Source organism: Nicotiana sylvestris, chromosome 11 (assembly GCF_000393655.2).
Source record: "Nicotiana sylvestris chromosome 11, ASM39365v2, whole genome shotgun sequence".
NCBI lineage: Eukaryota > Viridiplantae > Streptophyta > Magnoliopsida > Solanales > Solanaceae > Nicotiana > Nicotiana sylvestris.
The window spans coordinates 98,915,000-98,936,001 of NC_091067.1; the positions used below are offsets into that span (position 1 = coordinate 98,915,000).

General features: G+C 41.4%; 1 protein-coding gene across 4 annotated transcripts; it reads left to right on the forward strand.

Moving 5' to 3' along the window:
• Positions 1-40: 40 nt before the first annotated feature.
• On the forward strand, positions 41-4,382 carry LOC138882081 (uncharacterized). Of its 4 annotated transcripts, XR_011403560.1 has the most exons (6): positions 41-545; positions 646-724; positions 2,064-2,250; positions 3,551-3,659; positions 3,870-3,967; positions 4,076-4,382. XR_011403560.1 is itself a non-coding variant. In XM_070162435.1 (5 exons), exons 2-5 carry the CDS (start codon positions 674-676, stop codon positions 4,214-4,216), a joined length of 399 nt encoding a protein of 132 aa, XP_070018536.1. In that variant the 5' UTR covers positions 41-545; positions 646-673; the 3' UTR covers positions 4,217-4,382. The 4 variants fall into 4 exon arrangements, 2 of the variants coding, with proteins under 2 accessions (XP_070018536.1, XP_070018537.1); XR_011403559.1 differs by having other exon boundaries at positions 2,064-3,659; XM_070162435.1 differs by lacking the exon at positions 2,064-2,250.
• The last annotated feature ends 16,620 nt before the right edge of the window (positions 4,383-21,002 follow it).

The following is a 21,002-nucleotide window of genomic DNA, read 5'->3' on the forward strand; positions in this document are numbered from 1 at the left end:
ATTTTAATTCTTTGTTACACAACCATCCACCTTGCTGTGATATTGATAAGCAGTGCTCCTCCTGGTCTTGGATTAACAGCACACAGTTAAGAGAGCATACAATGACAACCAAGAATAACAGGTATTGATGTAAAGCATAAATACCAATAAAAAGAAATTTTAATTCACTGTAACGGTTGGACTACAAACGCTTGTTGTGATGTACTTCCTCAAAATATTAATTGAACAAATAACATTTCACTCCTTTTAAGACTTGGTTTCAGTTGACAAAATCGGTGCAGCGGCTGGGTATGACAAGGTGTGTGTGAGGACGAGGCGAATTCGCATCTCCGGCGGCGGCAGCTCTGCTTTGCTTGGAACATCTTTTCCCTTCTCCAATTACACTAAATGTCCGTTAAAACCCAAATCTTTTCTAAAGCTGTTTCCTTCAACAACAAAACCTATCTTCACCACTCTCCATTATCGTTCAATTACGTCGGCTCAACATTCTTCTCCCTCCTCTCATGTTCATCCAACACCTCAAACTGAACTTCCTATATCTTCTGGTAACTACCCTTTACAGAAACAAACATGCATTCACTTATTCTTGTCTCTGTTTGTTTGTTTGTTTTATGTATTCACTTTGTTCTGTGTCTTTTTCCATAGGGGAGGTGATGACCCAAATGGGTATCCTATGAAGGACTCAAAAGTGGTTTTGAAAGGAATGAGGCATGCTGAACTTGAGGTATGCGTATATCAGTTGTTGGTGTTGTATCTTAGTTAGGCTTGTATAAATTTGAGTAAAGTTGCAATCCTGGTAGTTATTTAATCTTTTTTTTTTTTGGCAATCCGCTAGGGCTATTTTTTTATTAACAAGAGAAAAGAAAAATACAACAATTAGGAAGAGTACAAATAAGGGGACAATAGCACCGGTATTGTTACCCATATGCCTTGGCTATATAATCACTCCTCTGCGCCTCACATTGCCTTATGATGGCAGCCTCATGTAGAGGATTCATGGGGTAGCTGCCGACAAAGTCTCACGAGGGCATATAATCTCATAGCCTTGCGGATATTTTCCAAAGGCATAGGACCAAGACAACACTAACCGGGCTAAACCTTACCTTACTATTCCTAGTGAGGCTTTAAGTAAGTTCACCTACTAGCATGCATGTAAAAAATAAGAGTTGGAAATTACCAAATATTCAATGATCATCACAGAGTTTATAACATACTCTATGATGATATTACAAATGAGAATACTAATATAATGGTAGAATAAAATGATGAAGGAATTAAAATGTTGTCCCTTCTTGTCTGAACTTGTAATTTCTTCAATTTGTAACTCTTTTTCATTACAATCCCAATTCTTCAAGATGTATTCAAAATTCATGATTTCTTTTTTGAACGATTGGACTTTGTAGATGTAGTTGGGGCGGCCTTCTTTTGTTTGACAACACTCATTGAGAGTCGCCTAACATTTAAAAAATCACTAACCTTGTCGTCCCAACTATTTTTCCTTGTATGAGATTTCCTATTTTTTCCGTTATGCATAGGTGACAAATCACCTTTTCTTGCTGCCTCTGCCCTGCATTGATTTAGAATATCATCTTCTTCACCTTCTTCATATGTATCTCTGCCCACAAGCACCTGATTTTGCAAGTCTTGAACATGTTCTTGAATTACCACACTGTTTCCATCCTGTTTATTAACCAATGCTGCCTTGTTTTTGTGTTGTAATATGCTTTGCATTTTGTTCCTGCTATAATTCACTCGACCAATGCTTAAAGCAGTAAGATTTAATGAGCTAGCAGGCTTTGAGCTTACCATTGCATCCAATAGCTTTCTTTCCGCTGGCGTAATAGTAGCAGTGGTTGTCATAATTTGTTGTTGCCCAGAAATTGCTGTTAGTGTTGATGTGCGATCAGCAGTAGGTTTAATAACTGGATCATTTTGATTAAGCTGCTGCTCCATTGCATCAAAGATTGGATTATCTGTTACAATATGCTGCTGCCCAGATTTTATTGTAGCAGCTGTTTGATCAGTTTCAGCTGGGACTAACTGCTTTGTATGTGTTGTTGCAGCTCGCTTCAAGCTTCCATTTGGAGAATTTCTGGGCAAAAATATTGGAGCGTTGATGTTCAATTTGCTCCTATGACTTGCTGCTGGTCCTTCATCATATTTTGCCATTGCTAGACAGTCAAGATCTTCACCTGCACTCTCTTGATCGACTTCCTGATCAGCTTCTTCAGATGAATCACCCCAATCCTCGTATTCGTCATCCTCTTCACGTTGTTGTAACCAAAATTTAGATTTGATCACTTTTGCTTGGATAAATTCATCATTGTTTCTAGTTGATAGAAAAAGATGCCCATAGTAATTGAGAGGCGTAAGTTTGTTGAATCTTGTTGTTGGGGATATGCTCACTACGATTTGGATTGGGCTCTCCCACAGTTGGAAGTTGGGGAGAGACGATGGCAGCCATGGCTGCTCAAAACACAAATCCTGCGATCTACAGTAAACTTCATATTAATTCATGAAGATTTTCAAGGCTCCATTGACGTGAAGAAGCAGATGAATTTAATAAAATTTCTGCACGCTACAGTAATCGCTAAATGAAAATATAAGATCTGGAAAAACTGGCTATTGATTTGAGGATGAAACCAACTGGGGATTGTTCGCAAAGAGAAGGGGGTTCTTTTGAGACCAATTTGGTGAATTTCCACTGCCGGAATATGGATTTATGGCCGGTGAACTGTTGTGTTGCTACTGTTCATTGCAGGGAATATTATGCAGCTCAGGGATAACAAAGCAACAAAAGTTTTGTCATTAGGACATACGTTGAAGATTAAAACTTTTTTTTTTTGATTTTGTTAAATTAGGGTCACTCACATGGTAAGTGTATTTCGGTTGGTGAGGTCTTGGTGTATATTTTAGTTATCCAGGTTTGTAATTGAGGAAAGTTTTGGCACCAAAGCTTTTCTCTAGTGGTAAGAGCGCAACTTGTGATGTGTGGGTTAGACATACATCACCTGCCACAAACCAAAGCCTAGTATTTAACCGGAGAAGGTAGAGGGATGGGCCAATTATCCGACGAGCTTCGAACCGTACCCTCGGTTATAAAAAAAATAAGAATGTTTGAGGAAAGTTAAAAATTGCAATCCTGATAGTGATTTAGTCTTGTTTACGGCTTAAGGACTCAAACTTGTTTTGTGTTCTTGAGATTAAGCTTTGTCTCATGGTACGTGTATTAGGGTTGTTTTATTTCATTGAAATTTCAGGAAAGTTGCAATCTTGATAGGGATTTAGTCCTCTTTAGTATTTACTGCTTAAAGGTTCAAACTTGTTTAGCGTTTTTGAGATTAAGCTCTGTCTCATGGTATTTGTAGTTCGGTTGTTCCTTCCGTTTATTTTAAGTTAACCTTGTGGATTTTTGAGGAAAGTTCCAAGATTGAGAATGTCTTATCCTGTTCTTGGTTTAAGAACCAATCTTGTTTCAGAATTTTGACATTGATTCTACTGTTGAATGCAACTATGGTTACTAATGGTGCTTTGCTTTCCTGTTTAACAGAAATGGGTTCAGTCACATGGTTATAAGCCTGCTCAGGCTCTAATGTTGTGGAAACGTCTTTACGGGAATAATATTAATATTTGGGCGCAATGCAATGAGGAACTAGAAGGTTTATTTGCTTTCCCATGCATTTAGTCTTGCTGTCAAAATTTCTGTGCTGAAAGTGTTGATGATTTTATTGCATTTGGAAAGAAAAGGGTTCTGAATTTTTCGCTTGGATCTTCCTTTATATGCACTTTGCAGTGTTTACCTATAACTTTCTAAATTTTCAGTTGTTTATGGTAGTTACAGCTGACTTTGCTCAATGTTTCATTATCAGGTTTGAATAAAGATTTCAGGAAAATGTTGAGTGAACATGCTGAATTTAAGACGTTAAACTTGAAGGATATTTTGACAGCGTCTGATGGAACTAAAAAGGTGGACATAGCTTGTGCATATGTAGAATTTGAAATATTTTCATACTTATACTATCTGTGGTGCCATTTGCTTGGTTTAGATTCATCAATTAATGCATAGAACTCACAGGTGTCACACCTTCTTTTTTCACCCGCGTCAGCTGGGGGCGCAGAAGGAGTTTTTCCAATTAAAGGACAATTGAAACGGGATTTATTATTTAATTCAGAGTCGTCACTTGGGAGATTTATGGTGTCCCTAGTCACCGGTTGAATCCCGAATCGAGGAAAAGATTGACTCTGTATTACAGTCCGCGAACCAGAAATCAAAGTAAGGAATTCTGTTAACCTGGGAGAAGGTGTTAGGCATTCCCGAGTTCCGTGGTTCTAGCACGGTCGCTCAACTGTCATATTCGGCTTATTTATCTGGTTTTAATACATGTTGAACCTATGTGCAAATTTTAACTGTGTACCGCTTTTATTATTATTATTTTTTGCCGAGAATTGCAACATCGTGAAAATATATCTCGAACCACGTCGCATCAATGCACCCGTGGTTATTGACATGTTTCAACTCTGTTGAGATTTGGATTTGGGTCACATAAATGTGCACCCGAGTTTAAGAAGATAACATTTATTAAATACGTGCCTAAAGCGACCAGCGTATCATTATTTTGGGTAGGGCCGTGAAATTTTGCTAAACGGCCCATTCCGAAGTCTAAGTAATTTTACCAACACGTATAGAGGGTCCCGCAGCTTGGGTATTTTGTTTGTCGAGGCTCGTCTCATTCATTTAAAAAAAGAATTGCAACGTCATGGAAATGCATCTTGAACCACGTCACAATCAATGTATCCGTAATTATCGACATATTTTGACTTCGTTGAGATTTGGATTTGGGTCGCATAAATGTGCACCCGGGTTTAAGAAGGTAATATTATTTAAAGTACGCGCCTAAAGAGACTAACACGCTGTTATTTTGGGAAATGGCCGTGAAACTCGCTAAACGGCCTCTCCCGAAATCTAAGTATTTTAATATATACAATTATCGAGGGCCCCGCAATCTAGGTGCTTTATTTGGCGAGGCTCATCTCATTTTTATTTTAAAAGGGCAAACCTAAAGCAATCTATAGTGTTCTACTTAGTTCGTTTCTAAAATAAAGGAGGAGTCCTAGTTAATTATATGGTTTAAGAGCTTTTATAATTGGGTCATGAACACCAGCTCTTTAAAATCAGAACCTAAGTACGCAGACGGGCATGGTTGTTCACCAACTTGGGCCCAGGTCCGAAAGAATGTAGTGTTAAAAACAGGACCTGGACCATCTTATTCAAGCGCGGAGGCCCAATCCGCCTAAATACGGGCTATCGATCTCTTTTCGACAAAACACATCACCCTTCCGATTTTAAACGAACTAAACACTTAATGAAACTTACTTAAGTTATTCTATGCATATTCAACAATTTACCACGCAGAAATGTGAAGTGATTATATCTAATTAAGTATATTACTACAGGTTTTAGAAGAGCAATAGTTAGAAAGAGGTAATTTAGATGTTTATGCCTAATCCTAAACTCAAGCCATTGATGTTACAATCAGATTGCTGTATTAATTAAATAGTCTATTAGGCCAGATTCTAACGGACATGCATTCGAAATACACTACCTAATAATCAAGCTAAAACAAACCAAATATTATTGACTACAGCTATACATTCGAAATAGACAAGAGCAGATACATGATATAAAGTTCATTCGAAAGTTCACAGATTAAACCATTACAAGAACTGTCCAGTTATACATCCCGCAGGCATTTACATGATATTAGTGAGTGAGATATCTTAATACACAAATCAGTAGAAAGCTAGATCAAACTTAAAGCTTCAAATCTTCATGTATATTCATGCTTGTGTTTTCAGCTTACAAATGACCAGGGTTACAGCTGTGTACCTGGAAATGGCAATATAATGAGAAAAGAAAGATGCCAGCAACAACACTAACTCGAACAACAACAACAGTAATCAATGCCCAGTAATATAGAACAACGAGCAGACCTAAGTGATAAACCAGAAATCCAAAAGTGTTTAAAACCAAACAGGATTACCAGGACTGGCTCAAAACCAGCCTGAATAAGCCCAAAATCACTAGAAGATCAACCAAGAAACCTCTGAAATTTTCCCAACCAGAAATCAAGCTAGAACCATGCAACTCATCAACTGGAATTCTAATTTAAACATCGGAGCACTAATGCAACAGTAGGTTTCTCAATCATTGTCAAGGTCAGGAAGTGTGTACCTCTCAAACTCTCTCCCTTTTAATATTACTTTCTATTCTAAAGTCTGCCTCAAAGAAAACTAGACCAGACCAAAAAAGTCGAAAGAGAAACTGATTTTTCTCCTCTCCCAAAAACCAGCTTGAACTCTGTCCAAAAAATCCCACCCCTCTCTGTCTTAAGTGACTCTATTTATAACCAAACACTGACCCTGCCCCTCCACTTTCAAAAGCACTTTGGGCAGAATTTTCCTATTAATTCTGCCCATCATCTCCTTTTAATTCCACTAGTATATGTTTTGTTCCCCACTACACTTGTTTTTTCTTTATTTAAATTCAAATAGGTATGTGCACCTATTTATTAATCCATTTTCTTTAAACCTTTTCCCCACCATTAAGTCTTGTTCCCCATTAGCACTAAACAATTATATTAGTTTAATGGTATTTTAGTACCCTACTATCAGCCCACTTATCTTAAACCTTTTTCAAACCTTTTCATTCCCAAAATACCCCCTTAAACCCCTGTGTATTATCATACCTCAGCCCCTTTCAATTTGTACCCAATCCATCAGCTATAACCAATTCAACTAAGTTAGGAATCCTAATAATTGACTAAACTAAAGCTCAAAGGTGAACTCAAGTTCAATTCATATCAGCCCCCCAAACATTGTTATTTGACTCAGCAAACTCAAACAACAATTGAATCCAAACCAGATCAAAATAACATTGCAACAAGATGAAGGACATGGTGATTCAGAGAATAAACCAGACACAATTCCATGTCAATCCTAAATACGGACAACACTGTAAATACATTAAATGAAAACACTGAATTCATATACCAAGTGATGGGCAATCACAGATGACATACTTTGAACTTACTGTAATAGCGAGCAATTATGGGAATAACTACAATTTATACAAAACTTACTAGCACTGACTGATTCGACTCATTCAGGAAAACAAAGAAGAAACAAAATACAGAGTACGCACAGAACATTCGAATTTAAACAAAAATAGGAAAAGAGTAGGGGATGAATTTACTGAACCAAAACTAATAGAAAAAGAAGGTAAAATGAAAACCTACCAATTAAACAGGGCCTGATTTCGAACCTCCGATGCCTTTTGGACTTGGGGCCAAGACGGACCCTAGTCGAGTGTTCTTGAAAGAGAACACATTCGACTAAGGTCCGTTTTGACCTCAGTCTCTGAATTATCTTCAGATCACCATTCTGAAACCTTTGATTCGAGACTTTCCGGGGTGATTTGACGCAAACTAAAGGTGGTTTGGGAACGAGGGAGGTCAGGGGGTGGCAGGGTGTGAGTTTGGTGGCATATGAACAGATTAGGGTTTGGGTCGATTCCTTTGACCTAAGATTCGAGGAGCTCGGGGGTGATTCGAAGAAAACTGAGTGTGGGACTGGAACGAGGAAGTTGTGGGGAAGCTGTGGTGTGAATTTGGTGGCATTTGAACGGATTAGGGTTCCGGCCTGATTTTCGATCTAAGATTCGAAGCACACGGCTGGGATTCGAGGGATAAGAGTTGGGGATTCGGAATGGGGAGGTCGAGGTGATTCCGTGGTGAAAAGATGGGGTCGTTTGAACCACCGGAACCGCCGTGAGGAGATTTTCGGTGGGCGGTGCACAATGGCAAGAGGCGGGGGTATGTTTGGTCTCTGAAACTCAGAGACGAAGAGGTGAAGGGGGCATGGCTTTGGGGGAGGGGGCTGGGTAAGATTTTAGGAATATATACGATGTGAGGGATTTAATCCCGGACGTTAGATCAATTAAGATCAATGGCTAGGATCAAGGAACTAATCCAATATGGTGTCGTTTGGTTTAGTGTTGGGGTTGGGGTCGATCCGGGTAACGAGTCGGGTATGGGGTTACGGGTTGGGTCAAGGCTTTAGGACCGTTGATCAAGTTAATTTCAACGGTCCCGATGGAAGTGCCTGAAACGACGTCGTTTGGTTGAAGCTAGAGACGGGCTGGATTGGGGCGGGTATTGGGTTGACTTGGGGGGGGGGTGACATTGGGACTGGATGTTTCCTTTTCAAAACTGGCCCAGTCCGAAATTTCTCTTGTTTTCTTCTTTCTCTTCTATTTTCTCTTTTTAATTCCTAAAACCAAAAATTCCTAAATTGACTTGTAAAACCAAAATTATTTTAAAAAGATATTAATTAACCCTTAACAACAATTAACACACGAGATCGAAAAATAAAATCGCATAATTAAACAATAAAAATGGCAAAACTACCGAAATTCATATTTTTTTTTTGTGATTTTCATTCTTTAAAGTAGGACATGGTTCAATTATTTCCAAAAATGCATAATTAACTCCTAAATGCACATGCAACACATATTTTTTTGTATTTTTCTTATTTAAAGTAGAAATAAACATATACAGACAACAATACAAATAAATCACAAACAACATCTAACCATTTTACTTTGAATTTTTGGGAGTAGTTCTCATAGGGCAAAAATCACGTGCTCACAGCTGCCCCTCTTTGTCCGAAAACACAAAAGGTTTTCGTGCAAAGATAAAGTGAGCGGATACGAGCAATTTTTTCCCGTTGGGGATACTCCGTGTGAAGCATTTTTTGAAAATATTTAACCGAACTTTTCTTCAAAGGTTTCCTACATATCCCTGGCTAGAAGGGAATCAGGTTGATGTAGTTCGGGAAGTTTTGTTAGCTCGGACTACCATGGAGCTGTTATTTTGCTGTTACTGCTGTTGTTGCTGATGCTACCGCTTACTGACCTCCTTATTATACCTTGATGAAAGATAAAGAAGTTATACTAAGCTATGATCCATGAATTACAAAGATTTATCCTCGAACTTGGTCATGTGACTGTTGCTGCCTTTGTTGCCTTGTGTTTCCTATGGTATTTCTTCACTTCTGATTTGTCTTGTATTCTCCCTTGATTGCCGATCTCGAACTGCTTATTTCCTTGCTGGGGATTTCTTGTTGTTTCCCACTGGGGATTTTGGTTGTATTCCTCTACTTTACTGACTTCAACACCAATCACTTCTTAAAATATAACACCTCTATTCTCCAGGCGGGCTCCTGACTTCAACTACTTCTTAAAAATATAACACCTCCATTCTTCAGGCGGGCTCCTAACTTCAACAACTTCTTAAAAATATAACACCTGTATTCTCCAGGCGGTCTCCTGACTTCAACAACTACTTAAAATATAACACCTCCATTCTCCAGGCGGGTTCCTGACTTAACCTACTTCTTAAAATACAACACCTCCATTCTCCAGGCGGGCTCCTGACTTCAACTACTTCTTAAAAATATTACACCTCCATTCTCCAGGCGGGTTCCTGACTTCAACTACTTCTTAAAAAATATAACACCTCCATTCTCCAGGCGGGCTCCTGACCTCAACCATTTCCTAAAAATATAACACCTCTATTCTCCAGGCGGGCTCCTGACTTCAACAACTGCTTAAAAATATAACACCTCCATTCTCCAGGCGGGCTCCTGACTTCAACTACTTCTTAAAAATATAACACCTCCATTCTCCAGGCGGGTTCCTGACTTCAACTACTTCTTAAAAAATATAACACCTCCATTCTCCAGGCGGGCTCCTGACCTCAACCATTTCCTAAAAATATAACACCTCTATTCTCCAGGCGGGCTCCTGACTTCAACAACTGCTTAAAAATATAACACTTCCATTCTCCAGGCGGGCTCCTGACCTCAACCATTTCCTAAAATATAACACCTCTATTCTCCAGGCGGGCTCCTGACTTCAACAACTGCTTAAAAATATAACACCTCCATTCTCCAGGCGGGTTCCTGACTTCAACTACTTCTTAAAATACAACACCTCCATTCTCTAGGTGGGCTCCTGACCTCAACAACTTCTTAAAATGTAACACCTCCATTCTCTAGGCGGGCTCCTGACTTCAACTATTTCTTAAAACATAACACCTCCATTCTCCAGGCGGGCTCATAACTTCAACTACTTCTTAAAATACAACACCTCCATTCTCTAGGCGGGCTCCTGACTTCAACTACTTCTTAAAAAATATAACACCTCCATTCTCCAGGCGGGCTCCTGACCTCAACCATTTCCTAAAAATATAACACCTCTATTCTCCAGACGGGCTCCTGACTTCAATAACTTGAAATTATATTTTTTAGAACTGCTCCTCTCTAAACTGGTGTTTCATTCCTCTGAAAACTGCTGGGGATAACACCGGTGTTTTATTCACAACTATGTTATTTTCCTTCTTCACAGACTACTTCCTTTAAAGCTGGTGCTTTCACTCCCCTGAAACCTGCCGGGAATAACACTACTGGGGAATTATCTTCCTCCTTTAAGACTAGTTACTCTCCTCCTTTTAACAATGGTGGGGATGATACTGATTCAAAGGCCACTACCTTTAAAACTTTGGGTTATCTTGCTTCTTCCAAGATTGCTTTCTTCAAAACTTACATTGCCTTCTCCCGTAAATTGCTGGGGATTCCACTTTTCTCAAAACTTATGTTATCTTCCATATTCCCCAAGTGGCTATCTGATTTAATCTTCCCCAGTTGATAATCTTCTTTGTGGCCATGTCTTCCCGCTGTTAATAACATTTCCTTTCCCTGCTTCAAATCAAAGAAAAATTTGTTAGTTTAAAATGTGGTGAGTGGTCGTGCCACTCCTGCTGGGGATGGTTTTTCCCTTCTTCCTTTCCCTGCTTTGCGCTTTATTACAAAACTTGTTGGGGATGATATTCCTGCCGGGGATGGTTTTTCTTTTCTCTTTCTTCCCCGCTCTGTGTTGTCCGACCATCGCGGAACTTGGTCGATAATCTGTCGGAGTTGTTCCTGCATCTCGCAAATCTGTTGGGTATCCTCTTGGAATTTGATCCACAACTTTTCAACTGTTGTTTTTTCTGTTTTTCTCCAATTTCCCCTGAAAATTCGATCCTCCTGGAATCTAGACCCATTCATCATTTGGTCTTGCGACAAACTTCTTTTCGCTTTGTCGCTTTATCTTTGGCCCGTCCTATCCACATTGTGTTTTTGCACCATTTTGGCAACTAGTAATAAGCTCTGAAAAATCCTTTTCAAAAACAAACTGTTGGGGAGATAAAGTCTTTTAAACCAAGGAATGAAAAAGTGATGATTTCAAAAGATAGAAAAAGAAGAAATCTTTCTGAACAAATGCTGGGGAAAAGGAAAGAAAAGAACTTATCTGAATGATATAACCAATCCCAACGATCATGTCGTGCATTCTGAATTAACCAACCCAGTCTATTTGTATCAATCAATCTTTCGGACGGCCTCATCTTGCTAGGGATAAACAGGCACCCAACCCTTTGCCGAATGCAGATCCTTTCCGCCAATCTTGTCTTGTTGCCTCATAATGCCCTTCGAGGAGTTTTCACTAATAAGACTCTCTCATTTCTCTCAACTCTCGTCGCCTTATGATGCCTGTGAAGGTTTTCATCGATAAGACTCTCTCGTTTTATTTCTCTCAACTTACGTCGCCTTATGATGCCTGTGGAGGTTTTCACCGATAAGACTCTCTCATTTTATTTCTCTCAACTTACGTCGCCTTATGCTGCCTGTGGAGGTTTTCACTGATAAGACTCTCGCATTTTATTTTATTTTTTCCAGCTGGGGATCGGAGTGTTACCGATATCTCTCTGCTGGGGATTCTTTCGGCTACCGATTTATTTCCAGCTTATGATCCTCTTCTCTGCTGGGGATTAGAGTGTTATTCCCGACTTCCGTTTGCATGACTTGTCACTTCTCGGATACTGATCGGGAGGTATTTTTTGGACATCAATATGGGTTTTTGTGTATGGCTAAAACAAAAAAAGGGTAAAATGTTCAAAATAATTTTGATGGGTAAAGCATTACAACTCTTGGAATCAAGTTTCTTTCCCAAAATTATAAACACAACTTCTGCCCCAGTTTTTCTTGCTTGGGGATTTTTTTGTTACACTATGACCGAGCCGTGAGGCGCCTACGTATCCTTCTTTGAGGAATCAGGTCAAACGTAGTTCCCAATTCCTTTGTTTTTCTTGTGACTTTTCTTTTGTCTTTATTATCATTATTTTTCTCTTCTCTTTTTCTTTCATTTTCATTACTGATTCCAAAAGAGGGGTATGAAAGAATAAATAAGGCTCAAAAGGGGAAGCAAAGGTTGAAGTGTTTGGATGGAAGAACAAATTGCCTCCGTCATTTCATTCTCCGATACCATGCCAAATGCAAACAAACAACAATTACAATCAAAAGAAATCATACATAATATCTCTTAACTGCGTCAGAATAGATAGCCATGTCGACGCATTTCCCTTGGATATCTGTTAAACACAAAGTGCCATTGGACAACACTATGGTTGCAATGAATGACCCTTGCCAATTCGGGGCAAACTTGCCCTTTGCCTCAGCCTGATGTGGGAGGATGCGTTTCAGCACCTGCTGTCCTACTTCAAATTTCCTGGGACGCACCTTCTTATTATATGCTCTTGCCATCCTCTTTTGATACAACTGGCCATGACATACTGCTGCCAATCTCTTTTCATCAATCAAGCTCAACTGCTCCAATCGGGCTTTGACCCATTCATCATCATCAATCCCAGCCTCAACGATAATCCGGAGGGACGAAATTTCTACTTCTGCCGGTATCACTGCTTCAGTTCCGTATACCAACAAATAAGGAGTTGCACCTACTGAAGTACGAACAGTAGTGCGATAACCCAACAATGCAAATGGTAATTTCTCATGCCATTGTCTGGATCCCTCTATCATCTTCCTCAGTATCTTCTTTATGTTCTTGTTGGCCACCTCGATCGCTCCATTCGCCTTGGGACGATATGGTGTGGAATTACGGTGTGTAATCTTGAACTGTTGACATACCTCTTTCATTAAACCGCTGTTAAGATTAGCACCATTGTCCGTGATGATCACTTTTGGGATCCCAAATCTACAGATGATATGGGAATGAACAAAATCTACCACTGCCTTCTTGGTTACCGACTTGAAAGTTTTAGCTTCAACCCACTTAGTGAAATAATCGATGGTGACCAGAATGAACCTATGACTGTTAGAAGCTGCCGGCTCAATCGGTCCAATGACATCCATGCCCCAGGCAACAAAGGGCCATAGTGCTGGCATTATATGCAATTCTGTCGGTGGAAAATGAATTAGATATCCGTGTAACTGACACTGATGGCATTTCCGCACAAAACTGATACAATCGTGCTCCATAGTGAGCCAATAGTACCCTACTCGAAGAATCTTCTTTGCCAATACATATCCGCTCATATGTGGCCCGCAAACTCCAGCATGTACCTCTGTCATAACTGTCGTGGCTTGACTAGCATCTATACATCTCAGCAATCCCAAATCAGGTGTTCTTTTATACAACACTCCTCCACTGAGGAAAAATCCATTTGCCAGTCGCCGAATGGCTCTCTTTTGATCTCCGGTGGCCTGCTCCGGGTATATCCCCATCCTGAGGTATTCCTTGACATCATAAAACTATGACTCGCCATCCATTTCTTCCTCTATCCTGTTGCAATAAGCATTCTGATCACGAACCTGGATATGCAACGGGTCAACATGAATTTTGTCAGGGTGGTGCAACATCGATGCTAAAGTGGCCAAAGCATCGGCAACCTCATTGTGAACTCTTGGGATGTGTATGAACTCCACTGATCGAAATCGCTTGCTCAGATCATGAAAACATTGTCGATATGGTATGAGCTTCAAATCCTTGTTTCCCATTCACCCTGAATCTGATGCACCAAGAGGTCCGAGTCTCCCAAGACCAAGACGTCCTGGACATCCATGTCTGCGGCTAACCGTAAGCCCAAAATGCATGCCTCATATTCAGCCATGTTATTGGTACAATAGAAATGTAGCTGTGCCGAAACAGGATAATGATGTCCTATTTCAGAAATAAGTACCGCTCCTATTCCAACCCACTTTGCATTTGCAGCCCCGTCAAAGAAAAGTTTCCACCCTGGTTCCTCAGATAATTCCAACTCATCTACATGCATCACTTCTTCATCAGGAAAATACGTTCTCAAGGGCTCGTATTCTTCATCAACAGGATTCTCGGCCAAGTGATCAGCCAATGCTTGGGCCTTCATGGCTGTCCTCGTCACATAGACGATGTCGAATTCTGTGAGTAATATCTGTCATTTCGCCAATATCCCTGTGGGCATAGGCTTCTGAAAAATATACTTCAGTGGATCCAAGCGGGAAATGAGATAAGTAGTATATGATGAAAGATAATGCTTTAATTTCTAGGCCACCCAAGTTAGGGCGCAACATGTCTTCTCGAGTTGAGTGTACTTAACCTCATAGCCTGTAAACTTCTTGCTGAGATAATAGATGGCTTACTCCTTCCTTCCTGTAATGTCGTGTTGCCCCAGTACGCAACCAAACGAATTCTACAGGACCGTTAGATAAAGAATTAATGGTCTTCCCGGCTCAGGTGGAACCAACACAGGTGGATTTGATATATATCCTTTGATTTGGTTAAATGCTTCCTGACATTCTGCCATCCATTCTACCGCAGCATCTTTCTTCAGTAGCCGAAAAATGGGTTCACAAGTTGCTGTGAGTTGAGAAATAAACCTGCTGATATAATTCAACCTTCCCAACAGACTCATTACTTCTGTCTTGTTCTTCGGCGGTGGCAAATCTTGGATCGATTTGATCTTTGACGGGTCCAACTCAATGCCTCGTCGACTAATGATGAATCCCAACAACTTTCCAGATGGAACACCAAATGCACATTTGGCTGGGTTGAGCTTAATATCGTACCTTCGAAATCTTTGGAAAAACTTCCTTAGGTCTGCTACGTGGTCTTCCTGATGCTTGGATTTTATGATCACATCATCCACGTATACCTCAATCTCTTTGTGTATCATGTCGTGAAATACAGTAGTCATTGCTCTCATGTACGTTGCCCCAGCATTATTCAAACCAAATGGCATTACCCGGTAGCAATAGTTCCCCCACGGCGTAATGAAGGCCGTCTTTTCCGCATCTTCTTCATCCATCAGAATCTGATGATATCCAGCATAGCAATCCACAAAAGACCCGATCTTACGTCCGGCACAATTATCGATCAAGATATGGATGTTGGGTAATGGAAAGTTATCCTTTGGGCTTGCCCTGTTTAGATTGGGGTAATCGACACACACCCTGATCTTCCCATCTTTCTTCGGTACTGGCACCACATTAGCCAACCAATCAGGATATCAAGTGACCCGAATAACCTTTGCTTGCAGCTGCTTGGTTACTTCCTCTTTAATCTTCACACTCATGTTTGTTTTGAACTTCCTCAATTTCTGCTTGATGGGAGGGCATGCCGGGTTAATGGGCAATTTGTGAACCACTAAATCCGTGCTTAACCCCGGCATGTCATTATACGACTATGCAAAAACGTCTTTGAACTCAATAAGTGCTTTCATTAGTTCTTCCCTGATATTCGGTGCAATGTGGATGCTTCTTTTAGTTTTCCTGATATCATCTGCATCCCCTAAATTGATGGCTTCTGTGTCATTTAAGTTGGGCTTGGATTTCTCTTCAAACTGGCTTAACTCTCTGTTTATCTCTTCGAAGGCTTTATCCTCATCGTATTCCGATTATCATCATAATCGACCTATTGTACAATTAGTTCGGAATCAGATTGATTTTTTAGACTGGGTTGAAGATCCGTTGTGCATGCCATGTCATTAGAACCAATATAAAGAGAACTGTTCAGAAAGAGAAAAGAAGAAAACAAAATTAGAACAAAATAAGAAAAGAAAAGCTTTCACTTTATTAAAATACGGGATAACAGAGTTTCACACTTTGCCAAATACAAAAATAAAACAAAACTGGATTACAACTCTGGAATAATCCAGAAAACAAGAAAGAAAATCTAGAGCCTATTACCAAGACTCCCTCCGGGTAGGAAAGGGAGTAGCCATCCAATTGTTAATATTGGCCCTAGTCCCCACAAACTGTATATCTGCCATACTGGAACTTTCTCCAACTTCTATCAAGTTGACGTAGGTGAACAGCCTTTCAAAGCCCTCATTCAAATCTCCATCTGGCCCAATCAGTGGTCCGAGAACATTCGGGACCGACAACTTTCTGATACCTGCTCTGACAAATGATATGGATAGGCGCGGGATTGGCTTGGGAAGGACCCAGACTCTTTTCTTCAACTTGCGGGCCTGCCTCACATCCGCTGCTGTAGGCTTGAACCCCAACCCAAAGGTATCCAGATTTTTGGGCAAAGAAACCGGCTGAACAATACCCTGAAGATCAACCCCTAAACCTTTGCCTGGCACAAACCCGTTCTTCGACATCTCCGAGGCTACCATGACAGTCGCAAATGCGATCCTGGGAAGTGGAAGGTCCTCACCTTCAGAAATTTTATCCACTGAAACCGTATCGAAAACCTGGTAAACCCACGGTCCCTTATCATCATCAGTCTCTATGAAGGTCATGATGGCATCACTTACGACACTCGCATTGTCTTCCCCATGTACTATGATCTCTTGCCTATCCCATTCGAATTTGACCATCTGATGTAATATAGAAGGCACTACTTTGGCGGCATGGATCCAGGGTCGCCCCAACAGAAGATTATATGACACTGCCGCGTCTAACACTTGAAAATCCATGGTGAACTCGACTGGACCAATTGTTAATTCGAGTATGATGTCACCTACTGTGTCTGTACCACCACCATCAAACCCTCGCACATAGATGCTGTTCTGGTGAATCCTGTCACCATCGACCTTCAGTTTGTTCAATGTGGCCAAAGGACAAATATTGGCACTGGACCCATTATCAATCAGTACTCGAGTGACTACCGAGTCTTCATACTTCATAGTCAAATAAAGGGATCTATTATGTTCTGTTCCCTCTGCGGGCAACTCATCATCTGAAAAAGTGACCCTGTTGACCTCGAAAATCTTGTTTGCTATTTTCTCCAGATGCTTCACAGAGATCTTATCCGGAACATGGGCTTCATTCAGAATCTTCATTAATGCCCGACAATGATTGCCTGAATAGATCAACAAGGATAGCAACGAAATCTGGGCCGGGGTCTTCCTCAACTGCTCTACAATGGAGTAGTCCTATGTCTTCATCTTCTTCAAAAACACCTCTGCTTCTTCCTCCGTCACTGGCTTCTTTATTGTTATAGGATTGGCCCTTCTCAATTCTGCGGGAGCAAAACACCTTCTCGAACGAGTTAACCCCTGGGCCTCGCATACTTCTTCCACAATCTCCTTCCCCTTATGCATCACCGTCACTCGACCGTAACTCCATGGCACAACTTTCTCACTTGTTATCGGCAACTGCATTACTGGCATGATAACAACTGGTTCTACGCGGGCCCCCTTCACAAACAACACGGGTGTGCTTGATATCCCTTGCACCGTTACTTTGACCGGCTCTGGGTTCTTGGCAACATCAGACGAACTCTTCCCCATCACCACCACTAGTTTGCCTTCTACCCTTTCTGGCTGTACTACCACTTCTCCACTGATCAACTTTTCTTTCGGACTGGCACTGATCATCATTACCATTTGTAAGGGCTTCTTGAGCTTCCCTCTTTCGTGTACTAGTTCGATCATGTGGGTTCCGTGGTGTGCCGACAGCTGGTTCTGATTGATGTTGGGTGCCTCTGGCTCCTGGAACTCGATCCTATTTGTGTCAATAAGATCTTGTATGGCAGTTTTCAACTTCTAACACTTCTCAGTCTCATTCCCGGGAGCCCCCGAACAGTATTCACAGCTTACCGAGTGATCCAGATTTTTAGGAAGGGGATTTGGAAATTTGGGCTCCACAGGACTCAATAGGCCTAACTGCCTCAATTTGTGGAACAAAGTAGTATATGTTTCTCCCAACGGAGTGAATGTTCTCGGCCTCTGCACACTTTCATTCCTGAAAGTCTATTTCCCACGGAAACCTGGCCCTGAAGGATTCTTGTAGGCCCTTGGTGGTGGATATGTGTTTTGTGGAGGTGGATATGTATTTTGGGGAGTCAGTGCACGCCATTGCAGGTGAGCCGGAGGCTGGGTGTAAGTTTGGGCGTGATGGACAGAGAAATGCGGCTCTTGTGGTGGGTAGTAGGGCTGTGGAGGGCCATATGACATGTGTGGGTAATTTGAGTGATGGGTTTTAGGTTGGTAGTGAAGGGGGGAACCTCTGGATCTGGACCAAGTGCCTGCCTCGACTGTAGCAACATCTTCCCTTTTCTTTTTTCCGAGCGCGCCTCCCGTGCCGCTCTAGATGGCCTGAGTGGTTGCTTTAATCGCCAAATAGCTCACGATTTTGTTGGACTTAAGTCCCTCTTCAATCATACCGCCCATTTTCACCACCTCATTGAAAGATTTGCCAACTGACGTTACCAAGTGACCAAAGTAAGTTGGCTCTAGAGTCTGCAGAAAGTAGTCCACCATCTCCCCCTCTCTCATCAGAGGATCAACTCTTGCTGTCTGCTCTCTCCAGTGGAACCCAAATTCTCGGAATCTTTCCCCGGGCTTCTTCTCAAGTTTCAGCAATGTGAGATGGTCAGGGACGATCTCAAGGTTATACTGGAAGTGACCTACAAATGCTTGTGCTAGATCGTCCCAGGTATACCACCTACTAGGATCCTGCCTCGTGTACCATTCCAGTGCGGACCCGCTTAAACTTTGACCAAAATAAGCTATCAGCAGCTCATCCTTTCCACCTGCCCCTCTCATCTTACTACAGAAACCTCGTAGATGTGCCATGGGATCACCATGTCTCTCATATAGATCGAACTTTGGCATCTTAAAACCTGCCGTCAATTGAACATCGGGAAATAGGCACAGATCTTTGTAGGCCACACTGACTTGGTTGCCTAACCCATGGATATTCCTGAAGGACTGCTCCAGGCTTTTAAACTTTCGAAGCACTTCGTCTTGCTCTGGGCTTTTAGCCGGCTTTTCAGTCTCTATCGGGAGCTCGAAGTGAGTATTATAAGTATGAGGCTCGGGTGCTTTGAAGGTTGGTTCAGGGGGGTAATACTGGTTATCGTGAGCCTGAAACAACGGCTCGCTGGATGATCTTTGCAGTGTGGCTGGTGGGGGTGCCACGAAAACAAGGACATTTGGTGGGGGAGGGTTCTGATTGGGTTGTGAAGCTTGGGGATCATAGGCATTTCTTCCCTGATAGTATTGGTGACTGGGGAAGCTTGTCGAAGGGCCGGGGGAGGGTATTCCGGCACGTGTCCTGGTGGGAGAGTGGGAGTAACGGGAGAGCCAGGCACCTTTTGTACCCTAGCTAAGGCCAGCTGCATTTCTTTCATCTCCTGTCTCATCTTATCCATTTCCTCCTTAAGCATTTGATTCTCCGTCCTTTCATCCTAGACACTTTGGTCTGAACTAGTCATGCTTTTTGGTACGGGCCCTTTGGATCTTGTTTGGTAATGGTAATCTGCCAGAACGTTCCCACAATCTAACTGGTTCGAAATCTCTCTCTGGAAAAACAACAAACTTGTTAGCGTTAGAGTTTAACACATATTGCAATTTCACGTTGGGGAATGCAATGTTCCTAGGCAGTTTAACCATTTCTAACATGTCTTTACTTCGACTGTATGCGTCATTCCGACTTACTTTGTTTGTGCCTCCGAAACTTTCTTTATCTCTTTTTTATTTCTTTGTTTTATTCACTTTGCCTTTTCTTTTTTCTTTTTAGTGGTGGTCGAATCTTATGTGGATTGCCTACGTATCATGTCCCCGCATGAATCAGACCTTCTACCACATAAGTGCGAAAAGAGAAAGATAATTTTTTGGAAATTTTCAATTTTTCATTAATAAACACTCTATTACAAACCAAACGCTTTTTGGAAAGGAAAATAACAGACTCGAAACCAAACCAAGTACAAACTCAATTACTACTGACATACTCTGATGCGAAATAAAGACAAACTCTAACAGACAACAGACTCTAAGAAAAAGAAAATGCAGATTCAAACTATGAACACATTAAAGTTTTAAATTTGGGTGCTTGCGGGGCATCGTTCGGCCTTGCTGCGGGCTTAGGCGTGAGATCCCTTTCAAGTTGCTCTAGTTCGTAGATTGTCTGCTTGACAAAAATCATTACTGCTGACAAGAAGGTAGTGCGGTTCATGTCTTCACACTCCCAACATTTCCTGGTGATAGCCCGAGCAATAGTCAGAATCTCGTTCCTGGCTCGGTCTTTCTCTAGGAGTAGGCGTTCTATCTGATCCTCTCCAGCCTTCAAAACCCGAGAATCATGCAGATGTTGTTTCCGTAACTGTTGTATTTCATCTTCAATCGAAACCATCATATCATATCAGTGTTTACTCTCGGTTTCAAAAGCCTTGGCTTGTTTAGCCGCCTTGCTCTCTGGGGTGGTTACCTTTCTTTTTAGACCGGCAATGATCTTTTCATAATCCTTCCTCGCCTGCTATAAGTACTGTGTGCGCTCTTTGGTTCTTCTTGCCCATTGCGCCTGGAGTTGTGCTATGGTACCCTCAGATTGCTTCAAATCATTCCGGCACTCACTGATTTCTTTTTTCAACCATTTTATTAATCGCTCATCCGATCGACTCCTTCGTTGGTTGTCGGCATCTATCCTCATTTGTCGGATTTGGGCTTTCAGCGCCTCATTTTCTTGGGCCAATTTGCTCTTTTCTCCCTGGTCGGCATCAACTTGCAGACTATTTTCAAATTCCAGGTCTCTAGTTTGTTGCCTCAGCTTGCCTATTTCTGCCCTGTAACTCTCTTCTTTAGCCAACCAATCCCACTATTCTTGCGACGCCTGAACGA

Coding starts and splice junctions, on each gene's coding strand:
- LOC138882081 (XM_070162436.1), top strand. CDS start 674: ATGAAGGACTCAAAAGTGGTTTTGAAAGGAATGAGGCATGCTGAACTT. Junction 725..3,550: donor TGAGGCATGCTGAACTTGAG/GTATGCGTATAT, acceptor CCTGTTTAACAG/AAATGGGTTCAGTCACATGG. Junction 3,968..4,075: donor CGTCTGATGGAACTAAAAAG/GTGGACATAGCT, acceptor TAGAACTCACAG/GTGTCACACCTTCTTTTTTC.